The following is a 26,690-nucleotide window of genomic DNA, read 5'->3' as shown; positions in this document are numbered from 1 at the left end:
ATACATCCTTTATATGCACATAGAAATTGGGGTTGATGATTCTTTTCCTACTCTAATGCTTGTGGGAAAACTTGAAAAAAGCTTTTTGTCCTTATGTGGAGTATCAGCCATGTACATGCTTAGAATAATTTTTTGTGGTCTGATTTCTTAAGTGGGAAAAGAGTTAAACTGAATCACAGATGAACATCAGATGTGATCCCCAAGAGCCGTGGTTTAAAGTAATGAGAATATTTCTCTTTGAGGCAAAAATCAGTTTTCAATCTGTGTTTTAAATCTAAAATTACATTTTTCTACATCCCTCCAGGCAGATCTCTTTATCCTGATATGTGCTTTTCATGGTTTAATTTTTCTGTCTTCTGAGAGAAAGTTTAAGTTTGACCAAGAAAGCTCTTCTTCTACATGGTGTTAGAATAACTTACCTTCTAAAGACTGTACTGGCAAAAGAACCTTTTTTCAAATCTCTTTCTTTTTTATCTTCTGTGGAGACTTGCTTTTTTAAGAACTAGTCACTTTTCCTTTTGGAAGTTGTTCATAACTTGAAATGCAAAGAATTCCAAGATGATAAAAGATAGGAGTAACAGATAAAAAATAAGGTTCAAGCCTCCCCTTTTTACTCTCTTTTTTTTTTTTTGAAATGCATGCTTACACTTTTAAAAGCTAAAAAGCTTTTTAGCTGTCCTTTTTGATAGAATTTTGTAGTAAACTTGTTATAAATCTTACTGACTAGAAACAACTAGATTTTTTTCCTTATAGTCAGTTATTTTCTTAAAATGACATGGATTTTTGCTGAAGATCTAAGACAAGTGTTAAGATGTCAGTTTTTAATTTGAAATGGTTTTAAGTAATCTGGAGTCCAGCAATTTAGGGAATTAACAAATAGAGATATAGCTCTGAGTTTATTTCTCTTGCTAAGTGAATAAATTCATAAATATCTGTTTATACAGTAGGATGTTATCCTGATGTTTAAATTCCAATTTGTTAAACAGAATTATTTCTGTGTTTATCTGAGGTCTTCCTCTTCCTGCATAAATATCACAGAATTGACCATCAAAATGTTTCTCATGGTCCAGAACTTGCCAAAATGTTGATTTTATGATGCAGACTGTGTCAAGCTCTTAACTGTAGTATTGTGAGTTTACATGTATAACTGTTTATGATTTTGTTGCATTTACTAGGTTTGCTGGGATGGGTAATCTTCTTAAGGTCCTTACCAGGGAAATTGAAAACTATCCACATTTTTTCCTGGATTTTGAAAGTAAGTTCAAACTATTACAAGACAATGAGAAAATCTTTTCCTTGACTTAGCAGCAAACTGAGGAAAAACTTTTAAAATCTGATTGCTTACAGTGTGTATTTTCCAGCACAACCAGTCTGTCCAAGTCCTTGTCTCTAAAATAATTTGTTCACTCAGGACTCCTTTTCTCTTCCTTTTCTATTTTTCAGGAACCAAATGGGAAATCTTTTAAAAGTTCTCACTTGCACAGAGCTTGATCAGGGGCCAAATTTTTTCCTTGACTTTGAAAGTGAGCAAAGCTTCTTGCCTGGCTTGCCTTCTTTGCTTATTTCCTAATAAACTGCATGTGCTTATGCATCATAAAGCAATTCAAAAGGGATTTGCAAACAAATCAAATTACACTTCAGTAGGATATTACTTTCTGATATTTATAAAACCATACAAAATTACTTTATTCTGAGCAGAGAAAAGGGCAGAGAGGCAGATATGCAAGTAAAACCCTATCTTGAATTAAATTCAAAACATTTATGAACCATTGTTAAACTTACATATGAATGAACTCAACCTCAGCTTTCTTTAACAAATCAGGGTTAAAAAAATTATGATTCTTTCTTGAACAGAAATACATGTGGAAATAAAAAGCTGGGGAAAAAAGCAATGGAGGTGGAACTATTTTTGCTTGGTTTGGTGATGATTTAGCTGGGTTTATAGTTTCTAAAAAGTAGTGAAATGGTCAAAGTGTATGTGCTTGATTGCATCTCTCTAAATGATTATCAGTTATCAGGCATGGTTATCAGTTGCAGAACAGTGTTTCCCATTCCAGTTCTCTTGTCACATCCATATTTGATCCAAAGCTGTTCTCGCTTTTGCTGACTACAGTTTCCCTGCATCTACTTCTAGACACTGTCACCAAATCCTTTAATATGGGTTAAATCTGTCTTCACCACATACATGAAATGTATTTTATTTGAAACACACAGTTTGTGACGTTTTCTCTCTTAATACCTCTGTTCTAAAAAGAAAAAAAAAATAACCCAACCAAAAAGTTTTGAGAAAATCTAGTGTTTTTAAAATATTTTCCTTTTCTAGCATGGTTTAAAAGAGCATTTCAGGTGATTAGACACGTATTTTGTCATCTTGAAATAGTTTTGTTCTTTAATAATTTATTCTTGAATTATTTTCTGAAAGAAGTAACTGGCATGTTATAAGCATGTGTGTCTGTGTACATTCAGAAGCACTGCTTCAAAAAGTCTTTTAAATACATATTTAAATCTGATGAAATTGTTCAAACATGCATTCTTAGATGAGAGCTAGAATGTATGATGAGAACTGTGCACAAATCTTAATCTTATCATCTAGAGCTTAATTACCTCATTATGAAAAATTAGTTTTAAAATATGAAAAAAAGGTTAATTGGTTAGTTTGGGTTTGGGAGGAGCCCTATCCCTTCTTCTCTGTCTATATAATTTGTAAAACTTTGCTGTCACCCCAGGATGTCAAACCTCTATCTAAATCACCACTTAATTTTTTTCGACCAAACTTTTGAGGGCCTTGGCAGTGCTCTGTGGCTTTGCCAAGCTATTGTGAAAACTTTCAGCTGCCCTGAGCTTACAGGTTTAATCAGCCCCATTGTGTCCTTGTTGGCAAGCAAGTGTTCCTGACCCAGGCTGCAGGCTTGGCAGGAAACAGCTGCTCTGGCAGTGGGGAGCCTTGGTAGAGGGGGCGGTGAGAGGGGGAAATACCAAATTTGTTGCCTTGGCAGTGAAGGTTGTTTTTCTTTCCAAAAGCACGTGGCCAAGAACTGAACGAAGTACCCTGTCCCACAGGAGGTGCCAGTGGTTAGGGCACACTAGTCAGGCACACCTGCCTGGAGAGGAACAAAACTGTCAACTCCAAATTTCAGAGAATTTCATGCTTGTAAGTGAAAGTTTAAAAGTTTTTCTCACAAAGTACAGTCCCAGAGGTTTTTAGTGGCACAAAAATCTGTTGCGGCTCAAAGGGATGTGACTAAAAAAAGGGCTGTAGTTTTGTGCTTTGGTCTCCTGTAGCTGGCTATTGTACAGTGAAAAAGGACACTCTGAGTGAGTGGACATGGAGCAGAGTCTGGTGTGGCCTTGCTGGACGTGTGGCTTTGAGCTCATGGCTGAACATGGTCACTACACTTGGCCATTCAGAGGATGACAGGTGTGCTGAGCTGATGTGTTTACTGTATTCATTATTTGCATCAGCATCTTGCTTTTCCATTTCTGTGGGCTTTTTCATTAGCTGTCTACTAAAAAAAAACAGAAAAAAAGAAAAAGTTTTACATCATCTCTTTCCCCCTACTTTCATGCAGGTGTCCACATCGTCACTTGCAATTCTTTTTGACACCTAACATTATTCTTCAAACTGGAAATCAAGTTTTGCAACTCCATGGTCATACTTGAAAAAACTTGAATCCAGCATTAATTTCACTTAATGTTGTATAGCAAATGCAGTTCTGTTTGCTCCCCAGTACTCATTTTAGCGTCGGGCAGTTATGCTGGGTCTGTGTGGAGAATAACATTCTCCATGCAGGTGGAAAGACCTTTTCTTTAAAGGGGTATTGCAAAATTAATGCATTCAGCCAAATTACTCTTTTTTAAGGTCTACTGAAAGGTTTAAATAGAGAAAAATAATTTCATCCTCATTAGAAAGTGCACCATTTTGCTTTTTACACTTGGATCTTGATGGGAGTATTTTTAATCAAGCTACTACCTCTTCGTTTGATTATATATCATTTACTTTACCTTAATTCCTTCTTAGTGCTCAGCTTGAAAGTCATGTTAGGAAAAGTGAGTGCCTGGCAAATCTTGAGAGTGGCAAGTCTTGAGAGTCTGTGGCTTTCGGGATTTCACATCAAATTCTCTTGAAATGGATTTGTCAGTTTTGTCAGTTCAAGAGCTGTTTTGTACTTTAAATGTTGACCTTATTTAAATTAGTTGCAGATAAATTATTTCTGGGTATTTGAGTTCTTTCTCTCCATCTTAAAATTGCTCTTTTTTGCAGAAAATCTGTTGTCAGATCACTGCCATTTCAGGCAAAGTAAACAATTCCACATGAATTCTTGGAAATAATTTGAAAGTTGAGGCAACAATTTAACTTGAATCTAAAAGACTATGCTTATAGATTATTCAAAGATGTCCTTAAGTGACACCTACGGTTCCATCCTCTCCTCAAATACTTTTTATAAGATGTTTTTTATCCTTAATGTGAGCAGGTTCTTTTTTTTTTTTTTTACTCTTAGCTAGGTGGATTTCACTTGAGCCTAGTTAAATCTCTCTCATCCCCTCCAAGAATCTTATTTTCTAGTATTCCCCATATCCCCAGAAAGATTAATGAAATTTTCAGTTATTATTCATGTACCGTTAAAAGGGTCTATTATTAGAATGTGTCTGGCAGCAGAGCAACTGCCCACTTTTCACATAATAGGCTATTAATTAATACTCTTGTTGCTCAGGCAGCAAGGCTGAGGATATAATCTGGGTCCAGCCTGTGGGAGGTTGCACTCAGTTCCTGAGCTGTGGAATGCCCTGAGGCACAAACTGCTGCTCAGCCAGAGAGGTGCTGTGTGTCCATCCCCCATCCACCACAGAGCTGAACCCAGGCACTGATCTCCCTGGCACAGCACCCTGCCTGGAGCCAGAATTAACAATTTTGTGAGCTTCACTTTATTCTAGCTAGTTCAGACAGAACGAAATTCAAAAATCCCGTGTAGCCTGGATAGGGTACTGTTTCTATCCAATACTGGGGATTCGTTAATGTATGGAGTGGAGCAGGTTCTGGTACCCTCAAAAGTGTATTACTCACTCTAATTATAATGCCTTTGCTCATTTCTGAGCTTTTCTTTTAATTTTGTCCCAGATTGGCATGGAAAAAGTCATTGTCATGGTGACCAAATCTGAAATAGGACTTCAGCATTATGCAGTTAAATACGTATACTGCACTCTGACTTGCTGACTGAGGAATTATTTGCCATGTTCAGCAGTGAAAGCTGAAAGCAGAACCCATGAAAGCTCTTGTTTAACTCACTTTCTTTTGCTATGCTGTGGAGGCCAGAAGGGCATGGTATTTTTACAACAAATATGATTCTGCATTCACTGTAATGGAAGAACTAACCAGCCTCAGTAGGAATCTTCTTAACCACCGAAGGGGTGGAATAAAGTTCTCAGATTCAGAAAGGGTGTGTGAGTTGGAAGTGCTTCTTGTAGTCCTGTTGCTAGTACTCTTCATAGTACTGTTCTTTCTTCATTAAAATTGATTACTGAAGTATTTTTGTACTTCATTTGGTATTGGTAAAGGCATCACATCCTTTCTATATTTAGTCTTATCCTATGAATACTAATGTTTTACCTATCTAGAAGTTTCTGTGTTTGTTTCTAATGCACATCTGGTGAAGGATGAGGTAGATAACTAACCCTAACTAACTCTGTTAGGAGGGTTTTTCTGAAACAAATGACAGGTATTTTGCTAAGAAAATAATCATGACCCCACTTTCATGCCCCGGCATTCACCTGAAATTCTTAATGCATCCACAAATGAACTGTAGTCGCTCCAGGTTTCCTCTTGTTCTTTTTGAAGTCTGAAGTTCCATCCAAAACATGGTATAGGCCATGTGTAAATGTGAAAAAGAGCATGTGTTCATTGGAATGGATGAATTACCATGTCCTGGTTATTTCTGATGAGCCAGTGGAAGTGTATTTCTTTCCAGATTTAAAATTTTCAAATTTTGCTGGTAGAATCTGTATATGGGAGATTCAGGCCTTATCTGACTCTTGCATTAATTTGATACAGGATTCATGTAGGTGTTTGGTTTAGGGTTCACATCAGAAACATCTGTCCAAAGGGAGGTAAAAGGGTTTTCTATTTTGTCTAAAGACAGAATGCTCTGATTGCTAATCCTGAGCGTTCTAAAAACTCAGCCTTGAAATGCAGTGAGTCTGGCCATTATGGTAACTTGCTACTGAGGGGGTTTGCATTCACATGGGTTGGCCAGTGGGAATGGTTTTATTTATGAATGGGCTCAGGTTTCTGAAGCTCTTGCTGCTTCTCTGGCAGTGTGGGGATAAGAGGTGAGCACGGCCAACCAGTGATTCCACACCATGGTTCAGGACTGGCATTGTTTAATTCAGAGCAGAGAAACAAGCTTTGGTTTCATTGACATAGCAAGTCAGTTCTAAAAGTCAAAATATGTCATGAAGAAGTCTCAATTCCTTTTAGTTGTTGCTGCTGCTATTATTATTCTTGTTGTTGACAGTAAAATGAAATTGTTTTCAAAGTGATCCATTTCAGTTATTTTAGCTGACCATTTTTGGCAGGATCTTCTTGTAAAATCCCTTTTGAAAAATGGCCATGGTCTTATCAGAACATCTGTTTGCATAACTTCTATTTCATAAATAAATGCATGTTTTTTTTTTAAAAAAAAGAAGAAGCCTGAATCATCCTCCCTACCTTTCTTTTTAAGCTAAATACTTCCAACATAAATGTAAACTGCTTCTGCAAGTGCAAGCTAAGCCTGCTGCTCTGGAGCTTTTGCAGCCCTCTTCCTCTCCCTTCCCTTTCTTTCCCTCTTCCACACACCTACCTGGCTCTTGCTCCTACTCTATCTCCAGGTGCTGGGATACTACAGAAAGCTCAATGAGTTTCAAATATTCCTCCTTCCACCAACTTCTAAAAGATGAATTGGGAACTTCTGAAAAAGACTTACAATAAAAGATGTTACTAAAGGCCTTTTTGAAGTCTTAAAGTGCTGGGCAGTCTATAGCATTTGCATCCCCCTTAAGCACTAGTACTTTTAAAGCAAATAAGTTGTAAAAATTAACATAGAAGTACCTTGTTAACCAACAAGGTTAAACAAGATGCTTCAGGTTACCTGCACATGCAAATTTGACATTCATGAACTGCACTAACAAGTTATTTATTCTCTTTTGTGTTAGCATTCACTGAAATGTTATTTTCATTATCTTAACTAATAAAATATAGATACTGATTTTTATGTGACTCCCACCTTCCCCTGCTCTGTTGTTGAATGGTGTGAAACTGTTTCTCAGGATCACTGCTTTCCTCATTAAAATCAGAAGAGTTTTCTGTTCTGCTTCTTTATCACAAGATGGCAAACCCCTTACGGTGTGTACCTGAGATTTCTTGCAGCTTGAGGAAAGAACCAGTCTGGAACACTGTAAATTTAAAGTGAGTGATGGGTCAGTTCAACAGCCACGTCCCAGATGGGATCTTCCTGTGGGGAGTTTTTCCTTTTGGTGCTCCTTTCCCTCACTTTTTGAAGGATAGTGGAATTTTTTAGCTAGATGAAATATTTTGACTATAAAACCCAGCTAAGTAAACCCAGTTTATATTTATTTTAACTTTTTAAATGAGAGAAAGGAAAACTTCAGAACAAAAGGAAAGTCTAGTCAGTATTATGTGCCCAGTCTCTTGGAAGTCATGGTACCATAGGAGTATGGGAAGGGTTTTAAGTATGAGTTGCTTTGAAGCTACAGACATGTAAATCTAGTTTACATTTGTGTCCTGTTTGTGCGAGGTCCATAGGTGACTTCATACATTTAAACAAATTATCCTGAAACACCATGGAGAGAATGCCTGTTTTCTGTATACTCCAGTGTGAACCAGTTCATTTGTTTCTAATGGGGACTGGATAAATTAATCCCATACTGATACATGGGTAGAAAATTCTGTCAGTTTTCTTAAGGAGAGTGAGACAACCTAAACAGAATAGATGCTTTTAATATTTCTTGTCTATTAATGTAGACATTAATACAGTAGCTCATCCTAGTTCTTGAGTTTTGAACTGAACTTACCTCACTGCTTTTAATTCAAACAAATAGTCTTTAAGTTCTAAGATTCAACTTCAAGGTGATTTTTTTCTTTCATAAAAATTAACATTCTACCTTTAGAGGCTAAAACGAATCTAAGGGAAGAAATAGTTGTGTCTCCGTAGAGCTCTCATTGTCCCTTCACATATAGACTGCAATCCCATATGTAGGTCATCCAGTCTTTGGTCAGTGCCTGTCATCTTTATGTTTTAAAGCAAAAGAAGACAGAAAATCTCTACCTTGTCTAATGTGTCAGTGTTCTGGGGATAACATAACTCCCTGGTGTCATACTGCTGTGTAAATCCCGTAGGAAGAGATTTGAATAGGATAATTGATCTAATTTCAAATGTCATTTCTCTCAACAGTAAAGGTCTACAGGTCACTCACACCCTGAAAACTGATAACTGGCAGAGCTGGATTTATTTTAGTGGCAGGAATGATCCCTGACATACATAAGAAAAATTTTTTTTTAATAGTGCTGTATCTGTTTTACAAAAGGAGAAATAAATTACCCTGGTTGAGGAAGCCTGGAGGGAAGTCAAAGTGGAGCAATATCCTACTGCTCTATCTATTGAAAGGCCTGATTTTATCCCCAAGCTGCAAGAAAAGTGAGCAATTCTTTGTAATTGAGCCATGGAGCTCATGAAAGAGAGGGACTGGTGCATTATCCTATTTTCCAATAACATTGCTTTATGATACTGCTGCTCTTTAAAATGCTGCATTATGAGAAGAGGCATTATGAGCCAGAGCATACAAAAACTGTACTGTTCTTCCTTCTTCCTTGCTATAAAAAGCAGAAGCTTGGATGTTAGCAGAATGGCTGTATAATTGTATATTTGGAAAAAAGCTACATCAGAATGGAGTTACACATACTCAAGCTGCATATGGTATTGTTAAGTAGAACTGTGTAATCTTGCCTTTTGTACTGCAGCTTCCTTTTGACTTGGTGCGTTTTGCTTTTCTCTTTCTTAGATGCACAGCCCACGGATGGAGAAAGGGAGGTCTGGAACCAGATCAGTGCAGTTTTACAGGACTCAGAAAGCATGCTTGCAGACCTTCAGGCTTACAAAGGAGCTGGACAAGAAATTAGAGATGTATGTTTGTTAATGACAATTCTTTAGAAGCAAAATCAGGCAAAACTTGATGTGTTCCTTGCTTCTGTTCTCTATCCAAGCACATTCTATGAACTGAAGTGAAAATCTCCTTAAAATGTATTTATAAAATACATACCAGATTATGCATAGCATTCAGTATGAAGCTCTAGTTTGAAATCATTAAATGGTGGTGGTTGGAACTTCTTTCTGGTTTTCTGTTAGTAATTAGTTACTATTTTTCACTTCAAGAAACACCATTTCATATACCTTGTTTCATGTATCTCATGGCAGAAGTCAAATTTGAGGACATGGAAGAAGTAATACTCAGCTGTCAGAAATACATGATGCAGATAGTTCTGTTCTGTACGTGGAATAATGAACCTCAGAAATTATAACTTCCCATCCACTTTAGAGGCATCTTATTCTCTGAAGCTGGTCCTGAAGTACACTTCTGAACTGTAACTTAGAATTTTTCTCAGGTGACCAAAACTTCCTGCATCAGATTTGTGGATACTCTTAGTGTGACATGTTGCTTACTTAAAAACCTCAACATGTTGAAGTGTTCAAACACATTAAAACCTGAAAAAAAAAGACATCTTTTGCAACCACTAGTTACACAAAAGGTTTTACCTGATGTTTTTACAGCAGTTTTGCTCCCAAAAGAGTATGTTAGAACATATTTCTATGTATCAGTGGTTCACTGTAATGAATGATTTTGAAACAGTACGTTACAGGGGGAGAGGGAAGGTGAAAAACATGGTATTTTTTTTAATCCTTTGCAATGTAATTTCGCAGAATCCTTCTGTGTTTTACAATACTTTTTAAAATAATGTAAGAAAATTCCAAACCACCTCTTGCTTGTTATTTATTTATCACAGGTCTTTACAGTAATATTTTCATTTCAGGCAATACAAAATCCCAATGATATCCAGCTGCAAGAAAGAGCATGGAATTCAGTCTGCCCCCTGGTTGTAAGGCTAAAGCGCTTTTATGAGTTTTCACTCAGATTAGGTGAGCCCTGTTTTAGTATCTCCATTTTATATGTTCTTTATATATAATGAAAGAGGAAATTTTGTCTTTCCACAAACTTTTTAAAAGACTTATAGAGTTATTATTATTTCTGTTTGATATCAATGGACATTTAACAGTAATTGCATTTATCAAGGCATCTCTTTAATCTTAATTTCATATTTTGTTAGTTTGTCTATATTACCTAAATAGCATACAAGCAAAAAACCATGATAAAACTGCGCTGTTTTTCTCTTATTTCCTGTCACTTTTCTGCACTTCTCCAGTCCATGTTGGATTAATGCAATTTATTTTTTGTAATTTGGATCCCCTGGAGCTTTAAAGGAGTGTAAGCTAGTCATATTTTGAGACTTTTTAAGAGCAGGGATAATGGGGAAAGTGTATCAATAAACTCTCTCAGAGGGTGAAAATCCAAAGTTGGATGTGTCATACACTGGCTTTGTCATCCCAACAAACACAGAAGGTGATGTAATTACTCTTTGAATTAGGACACTGGAATGAAAATACATGTATGAAGAGAGAGGGTTCCTAGTGCAAGGGGTTTCTTCTACAACATCTTCTAACTATGTCTTTCACTTTTTGAGTTATGCTTGTAATTACAGGCACAGAAGCTGATTTATATTGCTATCACTGCCCAAGAGTACACTTTTAGTAACAGAGATGCCAGAATAATCTTTATACTGAGCTGATGGCTAATTGAGGAGGATGAAAGTGTTGAATATCTGAATGCAAGAAAAATGCCTCCTCAAGAATTTTTGATAAGGATCCCAGATAAAGGGTGACAAAAATAGAAAATAATTCAGTCATACAAAATGGAGAGAAATGGCAGAGCCTGAAGAGGCAGGTGTCTTTAATTAATGCTTCTCACTTCAGAATAGTAAAAAAAAACATCTTTAGGGCTTGGCATGTTTGGAGGGTTTCTTTCTTTCAAATGCAGTATTTTTAGATATGTAGTCAAAACTTGGTGTGGACTGACTACAATTTGTGCTTCTGATTTTTATTCAGAGAAAGCCCTGCAGAGTTTACTGGAATCCTTGACATGCCCTCCCTACACTCCAACTCAGCACCTGGAACGGGAACAGGCTCTAGCAAAAGAGTTTGCAGAAATCTTACATTTTACTCTTCGTTTTGATGAACTTAAGGTTAATAAAGTGTTTCTGTATATGTTGATTGTTGCTGTGTATTTTGAACCAAAACTGATTATTTTCTGTTTCTCTTCCTGGAAGATGAGAAACCCTGCAATTCAGAATGACTTCAGTTATTACAGGCGGACAATAAGTCGCAACAGAATAAACAATATGCATGTAAGTAAATAAACTCTGGTGTGCTGCATGCAGTGAGGTATTTATCTATCAGGATGCGTTTATGCCATTTTTGGTAAAGTTTTTGCTTTTGATTCAGTAGCTGTCATGTTCTTTCCTTCACACTGAGTGTTAATCAGCAGTCCGGATGAAGTGATTAAAGAGGACTATTCAAGTAACAATCTGCTTTATGACATGAGCATGTAGTGCATCTTTTTCTTGCTGCTGGCAAGATTTTAAAGAGCTTTACTGACTATTTTTTCTCCTGTTTTTATCAGCTAGACATTGAGAATGAAGTGAACAATGAAATGGCCAATAGGATGTCCCTGTTCTATGCAGAGGCCACACCAATGCTGAAAACCCTCAGTAATGCAACGACACATTTTGTATCAGAAGTATGTAAAGAGGAAGAAAGGTCTAACACAGACATTCTTGATTTTAATTTTACAAGATAGTTTACTGAACACTGCCTTTTTCTTACCCTTCCAGAACAAAACATTACCAATTGAAAATACAACGGACTGTCTAAGTACTATGGCCAGTGTTTGTAAAGTCATGTTGGAAACGCCGTAAGTTTTATCTTAAATCTTGGGGGGTTTGTATGATAGAACTTATATTTTAATTAGCCACCTGGGATAATACATTCTTTTCCAAGTGAATTCCTATATCTTTGCCTTAAGTTGTTACTTCTTTTGTATAAAAAGTATGGCCTGGTGTTAGAAAGCCATGCCTCCTGTTCTTACCACCTTATGACATCTTTCATTAGTCAGTGTTGAGTTCTCTTGGGGAGAGCTTACATGGTCAGCCTGCATTTCACAAAAGGTTAAAATACAGTGTAATAATCTTATGTACTCGCAGGCTTCAGTGTCTGTGTCTTGTCTAACCAGGGCAAAAGGCCTCCTGCTTGCCCATGCTGCTCAGTTATTAGCACACACAGAGGGCAAGATTTTGCCTCTTCCAGGCAGTACTTTAGCAAATACACAGGGGCTATTTCAAGGATCATTTAAGTAGATTTTTTTTGGATGCAGCCATCTTATTCTAGATAGGAAAAAAGTCAGCTGTATGAATTTTCATTCATATAAATGTATTCAGCTGTACAATTGTGTTCATATCTGCTAGTGTAGGCAATAATAGCCAGTAGGGTTCTTTATTTTGCTCTGCATTTAGTGGAGTATATTTTAGGTTAGATGTCTCTTCAACTGGAAAACACATATAAGATAGAGTCAAGGTAGTCTTTCTGCCTATGAGTCATTTGTTCATGGAGCCATGTAAAGGGTAGAACTCCTGAGGTTTGTGCTTGTTCATGAAGATTCTGGAGGAGTGTCTGTAGGGGTAGGACTCATCTCACAGTCTTGAGACATCATAGAAGTGGTAATTGAAAAGTAGCCTTACGAGTCAGCTCTTTTTTTGGCAAAAGGAGAGAAAAAAGTTGTGAGTCATCTAGAAGATTATCTGATATTTAATTCTAATTGTGGGATAATGAGGCATTTTCACATCAAAACTTCTATCACCTTTAAGTCTGTTCATGTTACAATGCTGTGGAAGAATAAAAGTTGAAGTTATTGTAGACTGAGAGGTATTCCAATATACACACAGAGAAAGAGAGAGAGAGAGAGAGAGAGAGCATGACTGGTAAAATCCATCTTGGTGAAACCCTGAACTTTCCAGCTGCTGAACTTGGGTCCCACTGGACTATTCCAAAGTAGGAATTTAAGCAAAAGCAGTGGCTTTCCTTTGAGGTCCTGGCATGTGGTGTTTCTGTGATTAAACTGGAGTGTTTCAGATCAGTCTGCATTATATTTCATTAAGTTTTCTATGTAGATTTTGAGGATCTCAGCTGTGCATGGGTATGACGAGAGATTTACATCTATCTACTCTCTAACCATTCTTGTAAATTGGCACAGGCTTACAGAATTTACTGATATTCAGTGTCCTACTAATGTGCATCTACAACCTTAAAATATACTTTTGGTTCAGATTTCACGCACTCCCAGTATAGTTTTTTAAATTGTCTAGTAAAAGGTCTGGAATGTTTATTTCTTTTGTTCTGTCTTGCAGAGAGTACAGGAGTAGATTCACCAGTGAAGAGACCCTTATGTTCTGCATGCGAGTGATGGTGGGAGTTATTATCCTGTACGATCACGTTCATCCTGTGGGAGCTTTCTCAAAGACATCAAAGATTGATGTAAGAGAAGTCTTTCTTTAATACTCTGTAGGTTTGAGTACTAGTCTGCAGCTCTTTTTCAGCACAAGCTTATGCTTGGTAGAAATAATTTTAATTACTTTTGAATGGCAGTTTAGAATTTGTGCTCTTCAATACATCAGTTTTGACCAGCTTTTTAGCTTTTTATTTTTTTACAGACACAGATAATAATTTTTCTCAGTTACCTCTGCTTTTTTGCCAACTGTATAGTTAGGCTAAAATAATTTTATATTACACTTAGCGTGGAATATGTTCTGTGGTCATAATTTTTTTTTTATCATGTAGTATATCGATGCTGAAATGCTCATCTTTGGCAGTAGTTCTCTTGTAAAAAGTAGATATTCAATGTTGTCTCTGCTTTGTCTGACATCTGAAGTAACAGCACTGAAATGTTACTGTTGTAATGTTGATAATGACCCTTCAGTTTTATCTTTGGCATGGCCAGTCACAGAGACATCAGTCTTATTTTTCCATTTTAGAAATTGCAGGCACACATGAAAAGAGTACTCTTGTCTTTTCTACATGTTTTTACAAACCTAAATCTCACACACCACTTCTTTTAGCAGAAATAAGCTTTTAATAATGAAAAAGATGCCAAGTCTTTCGATTTACATGAGAGACTTTTTCAAAAGAGAAGGAAAAAACCAAATATTATTGCTCTCCATGACACTGGGTCTTCCTTAGCATTTTGCATCTGTGGATACCAGAATTTTGCCACGTCTCCTCTTTGGCTCTCTACAGAGGGAAAGATTTTTCACAGAGGTGAATAGAGTTGCTCAAGGTCATGAAACAGATAGAGCCTGGGACTTGAATGCAGATTTCTTGAATGCTGGTTCAGTCTCTTGCCTACAGAGGCAACACAAATGAAATTCTGATAGGATCAAATGTACATTGGGTGTACTTTGTTTCTCACGTTTATCCTAAAGCCCTGTCATCATGCAGGAAAGTTAGGTAGGTGTAAATGGGAGGCAGGAGACATACGACTCAGTTTTAAAAAATGAGTACATGGTCCCAAATCTTGATTTGCGTAATTAGCTCCATGATTTTTTTTTAATTCAAAAAATCTCCTAACATTTCAGATTATGAGTTTGTTTTACTGTGGTAAACAATTCTTTTCTCCAAACTATTCACTTCAGCCATTCAAGCCATTTCAAGATAATTTCAGGGACAGTGGAGTATATTACCCTTTCCTTACTCTTTCAAGATTGGAGGCTGTATTTTAAGCTCTTAATGACAGTCTCCTAGCTTAGACATCTGTCTTGGTTTGAAAGACAGGTGTCTGCCAAGGAAGGCAGGAACCTCCCTTGGAATGGAAAGTATGACCCCTTCTCTCTGAATTATTATAATTTTGAAATTAAGTGCAAGGCAAAGATACGGGGAAAGCAATAACAGTTCTTTACTAGTATGTATGTGTATAACAAGGCAAGCAAACAACAACAATGGCAGCAAAAACAAACAAAAGAAAAATCCCAGAAAACCCAACAAACAGTTCCTGCTCTCCAGGCCCCGTTCCCTTGGGTGCAGTTCTGGGCACAGCCGGCAGGGGCGCTGCTGGCTCCCGGCGGGCAGGGCGGGCGCGGTGATTCCCCCGCGGCTGCAGGGGGCGCTGTGGGGCGGGCGCGGTGATTCCCCCGCGGCTGCAGGGGGCGCTGTGGGGCGGGCGCGGTGATTCCCCCGCGGCTGCAGGGGGCGCTGTGGGGCGGGCGCGGTGATTCCCCCGCGGCTGCAGGGGGCGCTGTGGGGCGGGTGCGGTGATTCCCCCGCGGCTGCAGGGGGCGCTGTGGGGCGGGCTCGGGAGCACACGGCAATGGTGGGAGGGTAAAAAGCGATCTGTACAAAGCCCCAGGGACCGCGATCCCACTGCCCCAGCGGCTCCACGGGAGCGGCAAGCTGGAATGGCAGGAAGGAGCACAAGTCCTGGCATGGTGGAGGGAGGAGTTGTATGAGAAACTCTGCAGCTGTAGCTGGAACCGCAGCGTGTCCTGAAGGGCAGGGAGTGCAGGGCTACAGTGCAGCCGAAAGAACGGAGGGGCCGGGCAGCCACAGCGGATGGGGAAGAGTACTTTTTTTGCTTAGGTGGGGTGTTAATAAGGTGAGGTGTTCCTAAGATCCCAGTGCAACAGCCACTCTTCAGAGCAGAGCTCCACTCGCAGTAGAATAAAGGCAGCAGGAGATGGAGCCCTGCACTGGTGATGAATTCTCCCCACAGTGACTGCAGCCTCTCTCCCCTCTGAATGCCCAGAGTACAAGAGAGCTGGGGGCTGCACCCAGCCCCTTTTTCCCAATCCAGTTTTCGTTGTGTCTCTGCTCTTCCCAGAGAAACACCCGGGTAAAAAGAGAGAGTAGCCAGCTGCTCTCCTCCCCTGCGCTGTGGCAACTTTTGTCTCTCTTGAGTACGCAGTCGTTATTGTCTCCTAGCAACACACAGGGGAGAAAAATTCCTTGAGAGAAAGAAACAAAAGGAAGAATCCTAAACCCCAACATTATCCTACTTGGTTTAGGTATTCTGATTGTAACAGAAATGAAAAATAATTGTTTGAATTTTTATCCCCCTTTGACTTGGTCTGCTCTGATCAGACCTGCTGGGGCATGTAAACCAGTACTGAGTGATGTGCACATAGACTTGAGCTTCTCTAATTTAGGAAAAATAACTGTGTCACTTAAGAACACATGGTTCTAGCCCGACAATCTCATCTGATCTGGTATTTGCAAAGCTAGTTACACTTTCCAGGTAGAAATGAACCAGCTGAGCAGTGAGCAGTGTTTGTTGGGCTGCTCCCTGTCAGGGATGCTGAGCTACATTTTCAAACTATTTTTTGCTGGAACCCTGACTTAAATTAAGTGTTTCATCATCTGCTTCCTTAATAAGGCAGAGGTGCTCTTCAGCTGCAAAGAAATGTCTACATGTAGATTTAGCACTCCAGTGTGACTTGGAAAATTAAAGGATTCAAATCTTGACTCAGCTGTCTTTGTCTGTCATTTTGAATAAGATGGAATTAATCTAGGTTAATTTCTGAATAGCTAGATTTGGTGTCTTCATAGCAGTAGGAAGAAAAAAGTACTACTAGGGAAGATATATTCTGAAAAGGTTAGAAGAATTCCTTGTTTCCCTGTTGACCAGCTAGGGAGTCTGTACAATGGGTCAAATGAGTTCTGCTCCTGCTTTCTCTGCTTCATTTCCCCTTTTGTAAATTTGGACAGAGTTTCAGCCTGTTTTTTACAGTCTCCACAAAGATGTTCATTCAGTGTGGAGTTAAAATCAACACCATGGACTTCTTAGATTAAATTTTTAACCACTAATTATGAAACAATAAGTTGTCACTGGTTAGGTTCACAATTAAAAACTGAATACTGAAAATTACTTCCTTGTATGCAAATATAAACATAAGTCAGAGTTGAAACATCTCTTCTTAGAGTTAACAGCAATGACACAGAACTCACAAAATCTCTTTTTTTTCAGCTTGTATCAGATAGTTTTGATTTTTGTGTTTTTTACTTGGCTTGAAGAAGCAGTGTGCAAGTTAAAATATAGACCCTTGATACATAATTTACACTCTACAAACACTTATTAAAGTAGATATTTTCTCCAAAGTTAAGTTTTTAACTTTGAGATAATTTTTAATAAGTTGTAATGCTTTTATTGTGTCATGTAAAGCAGCATTAACACTCAGTAAGAAAAGAAACCTGCCTGTATATGGTGAATTTTTTCCTTGTTTTCTGCTAGTGCAATTCATATATTATTGTTCAATAGTGGCATGCTTCTGTTCCCAGATGAAGGGATGCATAAAAGTTTTAAAGGAACAACCACCTGACTCTGTGGAAGGACTTCTGAATGCTCTCAGGTATGTGTGATTCAGCCATAGAAAATTCCTCTTTGTTTTTCTCCCAGTCTCTTTATATTTAAGATTCTTCACTTTAGAGCTTTGCTTTAATAAGATTATCCTCTCAGGTTTCCTCTTCATCACCTGGGTTTTTAAATATTAATTTCTTCCCATTTCATTTCATTTGAATAAACAACAAATGTTAATATTTTAAACAGTATATCCTAGCTAAGATTTACTATATAAAATACCCCAGAATTTATAGAACATTTTAGAAATGAAGTGTCATTTCTATTTCTCAAGCTCTAAGTACTTCCCTTCTCCCTCTCCCTTTCCATCTCAGTAAGACTGGGTTTTGTTTTTTTTTTTTTTAATCTTGCTAAATTACTCAGCTTCAAAAAAACAGCATCCTAAATCCCAGTCCTGTTCATGGTGCTGTCCTGGGAAGGAAGACACTGAGGGGTCTGATACTTCTCTGAAGCTGAGAATGTTGTCAAACCCAAGTTTTTCAGAGCTGTTTTGAGTTCTTTAGCTGTTGAATGCTTGGATAGAGGGAGAGCTGCACTTCCTTATCATATCTACACTTACTTATCGTATCTTTTGAATTAAAGTTGATGTGGAGTTAAATGTACAGGTATCAAGTGTGTTTCAAGCTTATGTTATAATCAGTCTCCCTATTAGCATAAACAGTGGAGAATGCCTGGATTTAAATGGAAAACAACACACTAAGGCTCTTCAGTCCTCTCAGAATATTTAAGAAAACTGCCTAAAGTCATAGATTATGCCAAAATTCAGTCTAGATTCCTAAGTGATTTTAGTATTTACCATATTTCTTATGTCTTTTCATTATTTTTCTTATTTTGAAGCTTTTAACTAGAAAAAATAAGAGATAATTTTGACCCAAGATTATGACAATGTCATAGACAGATACCAGACAGGATTTAGCCACAGTTCTCCACCTTTTAGCAGGGAATAATTTATTGCATAGGGTATTTAGAAGATTAAGAGCACCAGATTCTTGCCAGTTAAATTCCAGTGATCAGTAGAGGAACATGTAAATTTGTCCTTTATGTAACTGAACTGTGCTGATTTCAAAAACAGGCTCAAGTGTTCAGACTTTTCCTGTCTCTGTTCATTTTGTAAATTATTGTTTTAACTTGTAATTTCTAGGTTCACTACAAAACACCTGAATGATGAATCTACTTCAAAACAAATTCGAGCTATGCTGCAGTAGTACCCACAGACAAGTAGATGTTTGTATTGATCACAGAAGATGTGTATGTTTACATAATTTAATACAGTTTGATGTTAATACTTGTGTGTATTTACATAACCATTTTCTTCACATTGCTAAAATATATAAATCTGTTCATAACCTGACTGACTTTATATAGTGCAACCTAAGTTCTTATTCCAGCCTTTATCTTTTGACTTTTAAAATACTTTTTTACTTAGATACTTCAGTTAAGACAATTTACCTGTGCATTTTAATCCTTAAACATCTTCTCTATCAGAGAAGTTGTAGTGAAGACAAAATGGAAATCAAACTGAAATGTCAAAGGTACCACAGAAAAGGAACTTTAAAGAAGAAGAAAGTTAATATAAGAGAAAGCAAAATTCATTTCGTGTGTTTTGAAGAACATGTGCACAGTTTTTTGGTCAGTTTTAGGATCTTGTCAAACTAGTATGAATAGGAGAATACCTGAATGTTCATTACTCACAAAATGCATTGTCTTTCCTGTAATAAGTGGATTTTATGGATTATGTGCTGTCTGGCATCCAAAAATGTATTTCAAACAGGTAATTTTACCTTTTTAATTAAGTATAACCTGTACCTTTCAACAGCCTAGGAAATTAATATCCTTTTTCAGATGCAGTATAAATGAAGAGAAAATATGCTTAAAGATCATTGATAGATTCTGAAAATTCTATATAATTTTATTAGATTTAGAAAGGAAAGGGAAAATACTAATGCCTTGACTTAACTGGAAAAGGTTTGTCAGTGTAAATATATCACAGTGAACATTAACTACCAGACTGCTTTAGCCAGTAATTTTTTGGCTGATCTAAACTAGTACACTCTTCTGTAGCAAACTTCCTGGTGTCATATCAGCTGCATCAGACTAGGGATGGTTTAAAATTAAGAGCTGATCTTTTCTTAGGAACTCCATTAAGTTCCTGGTAGTGTTATTCATTAGATGACTCAGAATCAACACAGAAATATTTATCAGCTGACTGCTCTTCACTGGCTATTGAGATGTGATTGATACTTCAAAAAGTTAACTTCCTTGCTGAGTTCTTTGTTCTTACTTTCTGGTAAATGTTCCAGTTAATGGAATAGAAATACTTTGCCAAAAGCAGCGAAGTGCTCATGCTCTGTTATGTGTGTCTACTGGGTGGTCTGCAGTTGCTGTACATATTCTTGCAGAGGTCACGTTCAGAAAATGTGTTTGATTTTGTGTACTTTGCTTGCATGTATGTGTGGAAACTCCAGTGCTTGTGCACAGATTCAGATTTGCATTTGCTTATCCCCATATAGATAAATCAGGGTTTGTGTGCTTTCACTGGAATTTTCATGCACATCTCTTCTAAAAACATTACCTTAAGACTTTGAAGATGCATTTGGTCTGCTGGAACTCGGCTGCACTGTGACAAACTGTGTCTTTGAACTCAGTCCTTAAACAGTATTAATGTCACAAGTTCTCTGGAGTAGGGATTAACTTGAGAGCTTATTTCTGGGCAGAGCAACCCCTGTGAGGTTTCTCAGACCCAATCAGAACCCACAGGTGCCAATGTCATGCATGTCCTGATGCTGGACAGCACCACAACTCCAGCATTCATGTCACACCCCTGCAGGTGCAGCAGCCGGTTGCTATGATGTTGTTGGGGAGAGAGGTAGAACTCACTCACATTAGATCTTTTTCTTTTTCTGAAAGCAATGACCACACTTTTTTTCACAGTAGCAAATCCACTGTTTACAGGCTCCATTTTTAATGGGGGGACATTTTAAAATGTATGTTAGGGAAAATCCTGCTTTGTTCATAGTCACTTCCTGTTAGGTAAATTAGGTGGATGACAGGCCATTCTGTTGAGCTTTGGTAACTGAAGTTAATATATGCTTACCTGCAACTTTTTGTCAAACAATGAAGTCTTATCTTTAAGTAGCCCAGAGAAAAACTATTTGTCACTTGTATAATAAAAATGTAAACCTTAAAGCATTCTGTGAGTTGTCATGTGCTGTTTGTGAAGTCACGGGATTTCTTGGCCTGCTTTGATGTTTTTGTACAGGAGTTTGTTTGAAATAATAAAAAATTTGGTACAGTAAGCTTTGGGACTCCCTATATTTAGTGACAACATAAACAGGTTGAGAAATACGTCATTTAAAGTTTTGGATCATAGGTTCACCTTTATGTGTCCTAAAAGCCCTTGTTTCACTTGTGTGCTACAACAGTATAACCTCACATCACCTAAAAAATCCTGTTTTTCTGACATATATTAGCACTTGTTTGTCATCATGGCCAAGGGGAATTGCTGATACTGCTGAGGGCATGAATCCCTTCTCTGACTTTTATATCTTCACATTAGTCATCCTGACCTGTGGGGGCCAGCTCAGGTTATGTTTATAATCAATAAGGTTACCAGAGGATTATTCATTTAATTGTAAGATAAATTCAAATGAATAGCTTTTGGAAGAAGATCCATATAGACTAATGGAGATCAAAGTTATTGATCTCCATTTTGTCAATGCTTCTTCTTATTTTGTCTCATTGTTATGTAAGAGTAAATGTTTGTGGTATGATAAACATTTAAGCTTCATAATATTCAAACTTCAGAATGCTCATAAATAGGTGTGAATAGTTTGATTCAGAAGAGTCCTAAAAATTTTACTAGTCTTGTGGTGGAAGAAAATACTATTTTAAGGTTGTATGAATTTGAAAGACTATGATTTGTCACTTTGAACAATAGAATGTGTTTGAAACATGATTTATGACTTCTAAGCTTTCTGCTGCTACTGAGTGGCTGTCATGAAAGATAGCTTCTGAAATTGCATTTACAGGTCTCTGGTAGACCACGTCACTCAGATAAATTGTCTTACATTTTCCATGTGTACTAAAATTTACAAACCAACAAGAAGTCCTCTGTCTGTTGCTTTTTCTGTTGTATTTCAGCTAAATCTGAACTGGAAGTAGAACATAAATGTATGCAATTGCTTGCATTCTTACGTACTGAATTAAACAATGTCAGATATAAATTCTTCATATTAAATGATCTGTCTTCCCCCTCCCCCATTTATTTCTTGATCAGTTAGGTGCAATCAATATATTCCTATGACAATACAGTGTCATTTCAGTAGATTCCCATTTGGGAAATGGTGCATCACATTTTCATGCCACATCTGAACCAAAGCAGTACAGATGTCCATTTCTCAGTCTGTCAAGGTCCCTCTGAATGGCAGCACAGCCATCTGGTGTCTCAACAGCTCCTCCCAGTCTTGTATCAGCTGCAAAATTCCTGAGGGTCATTCTGCCCCATCCTCTGGCTCATTTATGAAGGTGTTAAATAGTATTGATCCCAGTAACAGCCACAGGGGAGCACCACTAGTGACTGTCAAGATGCATTTTGTGCTGCTGATGACATCTCCTTTGAGCTTAGGGTGCAGCCAGTTCTCAGTGCACCCCACTGCCAGTTTATCTCATCCAGAGTTCACCGGTTTGCCTATGAGGAGTTAAAGTGCCAGAAGCCTTGAAGTCAAGATAAACAAGACATCAGCCAGCTCACTCCACATTTATGGTGCATCCTATCATGTCTCACTGATTGTGTAGGTCTGGCTTGTTTAAGTCTTCCCACCCTGATCTATGATCTGCCCAGAGTTAAGTCTCTCTTGCTTCAGACTTCCTGGTTTCAGAGGCCTGGGATTCCTGAAGGCAAATCCTACCATTAAAAGACTGAGGCAGAGTGGACACTGAATTCCTTGATCTTTTCTGTATTCTTTGTCACTGGTCCCATAGCCCATTTAGCAGCAGGCAGACATTTTCTGTAGCTTTCCAGTTGATGCCAATATACCTATAGAATCCCTTTTTTATTGACTTTCATGTCCTTCACCAAATTTCACTTCAGAAGGGCCTTAGCTTCCTAAGTCCAACCATACCATCTTTGCTTGGTTTCATGCTTGTCAGGAAAGGCCTTTTTGAAGTTGGAGGAGGTGGTCCTTGAAAATAAGCCAGTTCTCCTGGACAAATCTCTCAGGGGTTGTATTCCATGCAATGCTTCCATTGTTCAGCTCCCTGAACAAGCTAAATTGAAATTCCCAAGCCTTTTTTTGTAAATCATCTTGTGGCTGTGTAGTCAGAAATAGCTTTTAATGTTTTTGGACTGTTAGAAGTGTTCTTTGAACATCAAAGGTCAAGAAATACAAAGTCTTGCATATCCAAAGTTTGCTTGTAGTTGCAAATACTTGGAAGAGGTAGAATTTTGGTTCTTTTTCTTTAAAATGTAGGACACTAATTACTGTTTCCTTGCCTCAGATGAATTCCCTTATCCAAAATTACAGAATCTATAACTTCGTACTGTGCAGCACACTAGGTAGCACAGTGCAAGTGAGCAGGCTGAAGCAGTGACATGAATTTGAATTGCCAATAAGAGAATAAAACCCAGTTTTGATTAAAAAGCCAGTGTAGCAAACTAGTATTTTAATGTAGCAGTCTGTAATGCTTCCTGGTACAGACTAATAAATGTGAATTCCTGGCTGCCACATAATCCAGATTCAGCAAACACAGAAGTTTTTCATATGGATTTGAGTCAAATATAACTCAATGGAGTTCAATAGAGCTTTTTCTGATTGACACAGGTGTAAACAATGCCCTTTGTCTTTTCTCAGTCGTGGCCTTTGACCCAGGTTGCTTATTACTGAGCAAATTGAGTCTTCTCCTTGTGAGGATCAATGGCGTAACATGATAGTCTTGCAGAGATCTCCTGTGCTGAACTGCTTTGAAAATAAAGCTAAAATGAACAATGTAGTAGGTGTTCTAGAAAATAAGGATATAGTTAAAATACAGGCCAGCCAAGCACTGTTCCCTAGTTTAAGAGGAAGAAACATTATTTTTCAGCACATATTAATTTGGGTTCGGCTGGAATTAATATAAATTTCTTGTCTTGCATATTTTGGCTGTTGGCAATTAAATATGTAGACTTGGTTATTAAGAACTTGACATACCTTTTCACATTTTAAAATTGCTCCCAGAACTTTAAGGTTAGACTATTTGTATGTGGCTTGAATCAAAAGTGCTATTACAGCTTGTGATAATTCTCATCCTGTGAGGATCCATTTCATGTAAGTTGGATTGTTTTGGTTTTGTTTTCTTTTTGTTTGGTTTTGGTTTTGTTTAGGCAATTTTTTTGTATTGCATATGAAGCTGTGTTTAACTACAGGCACTTTGACTATTAAACTCAGGCTTAAATAATGTGCAGCAGCAGAGCTCAAAGGCTCTTTAATAGAAACCTTCCCAAACAAGATGCCTTCCAGGAGACTTGAATTAGGTGTCTAGGATTAATTTACTGAACAGGTAAGTGTGGTTCTAGTTGCTGAGATACTGAATTATATCAATACAAGACTGAAGCAGGTATTACATCTCTGGGGAAATTTTTAGTTTGGGGAAAGAAAAGTTGTGGTATATAACCAACTTAATTAAAGCATTTTGTAGAGATTTTTTTTGTGTATCAAATTAAATGAACATATTCTGATTAATTTTGAATTCCCCATATTCAGGTATACATTCATAGTAATATTTATGATACTTATACAATGAAAGTTTTTTTGTAACCACTGACTTAGCCTGTTTGCAGCTGTGTTTTGAAACTACAGAGTGAATACCACATTTGTTTTACACAGCCTGTCAGATTGGTATTTGCTTTATTAAATTTGAAGCTTAAGATTCCTTTTGTTCAGTGATTTCAGATTCACATTGAGACCCACTGTTCTGATTATATGTTGTACAATTGTAATTAATTTAGATACACAGATAAGACCAAATTTTTTTTTCTTTTATTCTTGTCATTTACTATATAATTGACCAGAGTTTAAAATGATGCATGTTTAGGTTAAATAGAATCAGCAAAAGTAAATGTATACTACATGAAAACTACTTTACATTATTTTGTTGAAAAATATTACTTCTGAGACAAGATTATTTTATAAACAAGTAAAAGTATTTTTGTATTTTGTTTTTTTCAAATAGAAACTGAGGGTTTACTGTTACAGATATTGCCTGAGTATGTGAGTAGGTTAAATCAAGAGGTACAGTGTAACTGAGCTAAGAAAAGACAACAATTTTGTTAGAGTTTGATATAGGTGCCCAAGAAACTGATCTCTGTTCATGTTGGAAAGTTAGAGATTTCTCAGTTCTTTCATACTGATTAAATTAGAAGAAAAAAAAATTCATTTGTCTTTGATCCCAAGTACAATTTGAAATGCCATACTTAATAAAATTTAGCCAGTCTAACAAGCAAACATTGTGGGGTTTAGCTTTGAAAGGCACTGGCTTCCATTTAACTCAGATTATTTTCATGCCAGGTACTAGTGAGAACATTACCACGTGAAACAAAAGGCCCAGGGAACAGCAGAGATTTGGCCTTGCCAAAGTCAGCGTGGGGTTTTGCATGTATGTGAAAAGTTAATTCTCCTGGGGCTTTCATTCAGTTGTATCCAACTGTATTGGAAACTAATGCTGGAATAATTCTGGGACATCTTCTATTGACTTTATGGGTCAAAAAGCATAAAAATGAAAGATAGTGTTCTAGACATGGCAGTGTCAGGTCATTTACCTCCCTGATCTTAAGAGCAAAGTGAAACTAATTCATGGTCATAATACTGGTAGCAGAGTTCCTAAAATGTCATCCTCTTGCCTTCTTTTTAATGGCAGTAATTATTATTTTTCTAATTTTATTTTTTTTAAATTCTCTTTTCAAAATTAGAAATGTATTTTTGCCTCCATTTGAAATAGATCAGTTCTTCCACAGCTTTGCTTATATAGATATTAACCTGATAGGCTGTTTGAAGCATGGATTTTTTTATCCTGCCTGACACAAATATCTTGAAAATACAGGTGACAGGTGTTACAAACTTACTCATGTGATATTTCAAGGCAGAGCACTTGGAACACCCATAGGTTTTAAATATTTGAGGTAGCAAATTATACATTTGCAGTCCTCCAAAGGGTATGGAGAGAAAGACCTCTAAAGACCCTTGTTCTTTGTGTTAGGGAAGACTAATTTGTCCCCAGAAATCATAGAGTGGTTTGAGTTGGAAGGGACATTAATGTTCATGCAATTCTGACCCCCTTGCAGTGCTCAGGGACACCTCCTGCTAGACCAGATTGCTCAAGAGCCTCATCCAACCTGGCCCTGAACACTTCCAGGGCTGGGGCATCCACAGCTTCTTTGGACAACCTGTGTCACCACCTTCACATTAAAGAATTTCTTCCTAATACCTAAACTGAACCTACTCTGAAGCCATTCCTGCCTGTCCTGTCACTTCAGGCTCTTGTAAAAACTCCATCTTTTTTGGTGGCTCCCTTCCGGTGCTGGAAGGTCACATTTAGATCATCCCAGAGCCTTCTCTTTTCCAGGCTGAGCAATCCCAACTCTCTCAGCTTTTCCTCACAAAAGAGATACTCCATCCCTCAAATAATCTCAGTGGCCTCCTCTGGACTGGGAACCCAGGGCTGGCTGCAGGTGGGGTCTCACCAGGGCAGAGCAGAGCAGAGGGGCAGAATTCCCTCCCTCCCCTGCTGCCCACGGAGCTTTGGATGCAGCCCAGGGCACATTTGTCTTTCTGGGCTGCAGGGGCACATGGCTGGGTCATGTCCAGCCTCTCACCCACAGCACCCCCAAGTCCTTCTCAGCCAGGCTGCTCTGGATCTGTGCATTCCCCAGCCTGGAGTGACACCAGGGGTTGCCCCAACCCTGGTGCAGCACCAGCACTTGCTCTTGTTGCAGCTTATGAGACTCCCGTGGGCATCATTCTCTGTCTCTCTGCTGTTGCCTGTGGAGAACATGGGCTATTACCTTAAATTAAATGCCAGCTCTTACACTCCTCTTCAAGAGGCGCATCAAAGCATCTAAGTGTTCTCAGTATCTGAAAGTTTTTTTGCTTTGAGCAGTA

At 37.8% G+C, this 26,690-nt stretch overlaps 1 protein-coding gene across 6 annotated transcripts in view; it reads left to right on the top strand.

The window, feature by feature from the left end:
• CYRIA (CYFIP related Rac1 interactor A) overlaps positions 1-20,749 on the top strand; it is a 56,028-nt gene extending 35,279 nt beyond the window's left edge. For 2 of the 6 annotated variants that reach the window (XM_063150861.1, XM_063150863.1), the window contains 10 exons: positions 1,444-1,523; positions 9,055-9,176; positions 10,082-10,187; positions 11,211-11,347; positions 11,432-11,509; positions 11,785-11,901; positions 11,996-12,075; positions 13,565-13,691; positions 17,481-17,551; positions 18,701-20,749. In XM_063150861.1, coding sequence (XP_063006931.1) covers positions 1,451-1,523; positions 9,055-9,176; positions 10,082-10,187; positions 11,211-11,347; positions 11,432-11,509; positions 11,785-11,901; positions 11,996-12,075; positions 13,565-13,691; positions 17,481-17,551; positions 18,701-18,764 — 975 coding nt within the window. In that variant the 5' untranslated portion in view covers positions 1,444-1,450 and the 3' untranslated portion in view covers positions 18,765-20,749. Of the gene's footprint in view, positions 1-1,175; positions 1,256-1,443; positions 1,524-9,054; positions 9,177-10,081; positions 10,188-11,210; positions 11,348-11,431; positions 11,510-11,784; positions 11,902-11,995; positions 12,076-13,564; positions 13,692-17,460; positions 17,552-18,700 lie in introns of those variants that run through there. The other 4 variants (XM_063150862.1, XM_063150864.1, XM_063150866.1 and 1 more) reach the window with 4 other exon arrangements.
• Positions 20,750-26,690: the final 5,941 nt, after the last annotated feature.

Source organism: Melospiza melodia, chromosome 3, assembly GCF_035770615.1.
Source record: "Melospiza melodia melodia isolate bMelMel2 chromosome 3, bMelMel2.pri, whole genome shotgun sequence".
NCBI classification, from domain to species: domain Eukaryota; kingdom Metazoa; phylum Chordata; class Aves; order Passeriformes; family Passerellidae; genus Melospiza; species Melospiza melodia.
This window is presented reverse-complemented; position numbering and strand designations above follow the sequence as displayed.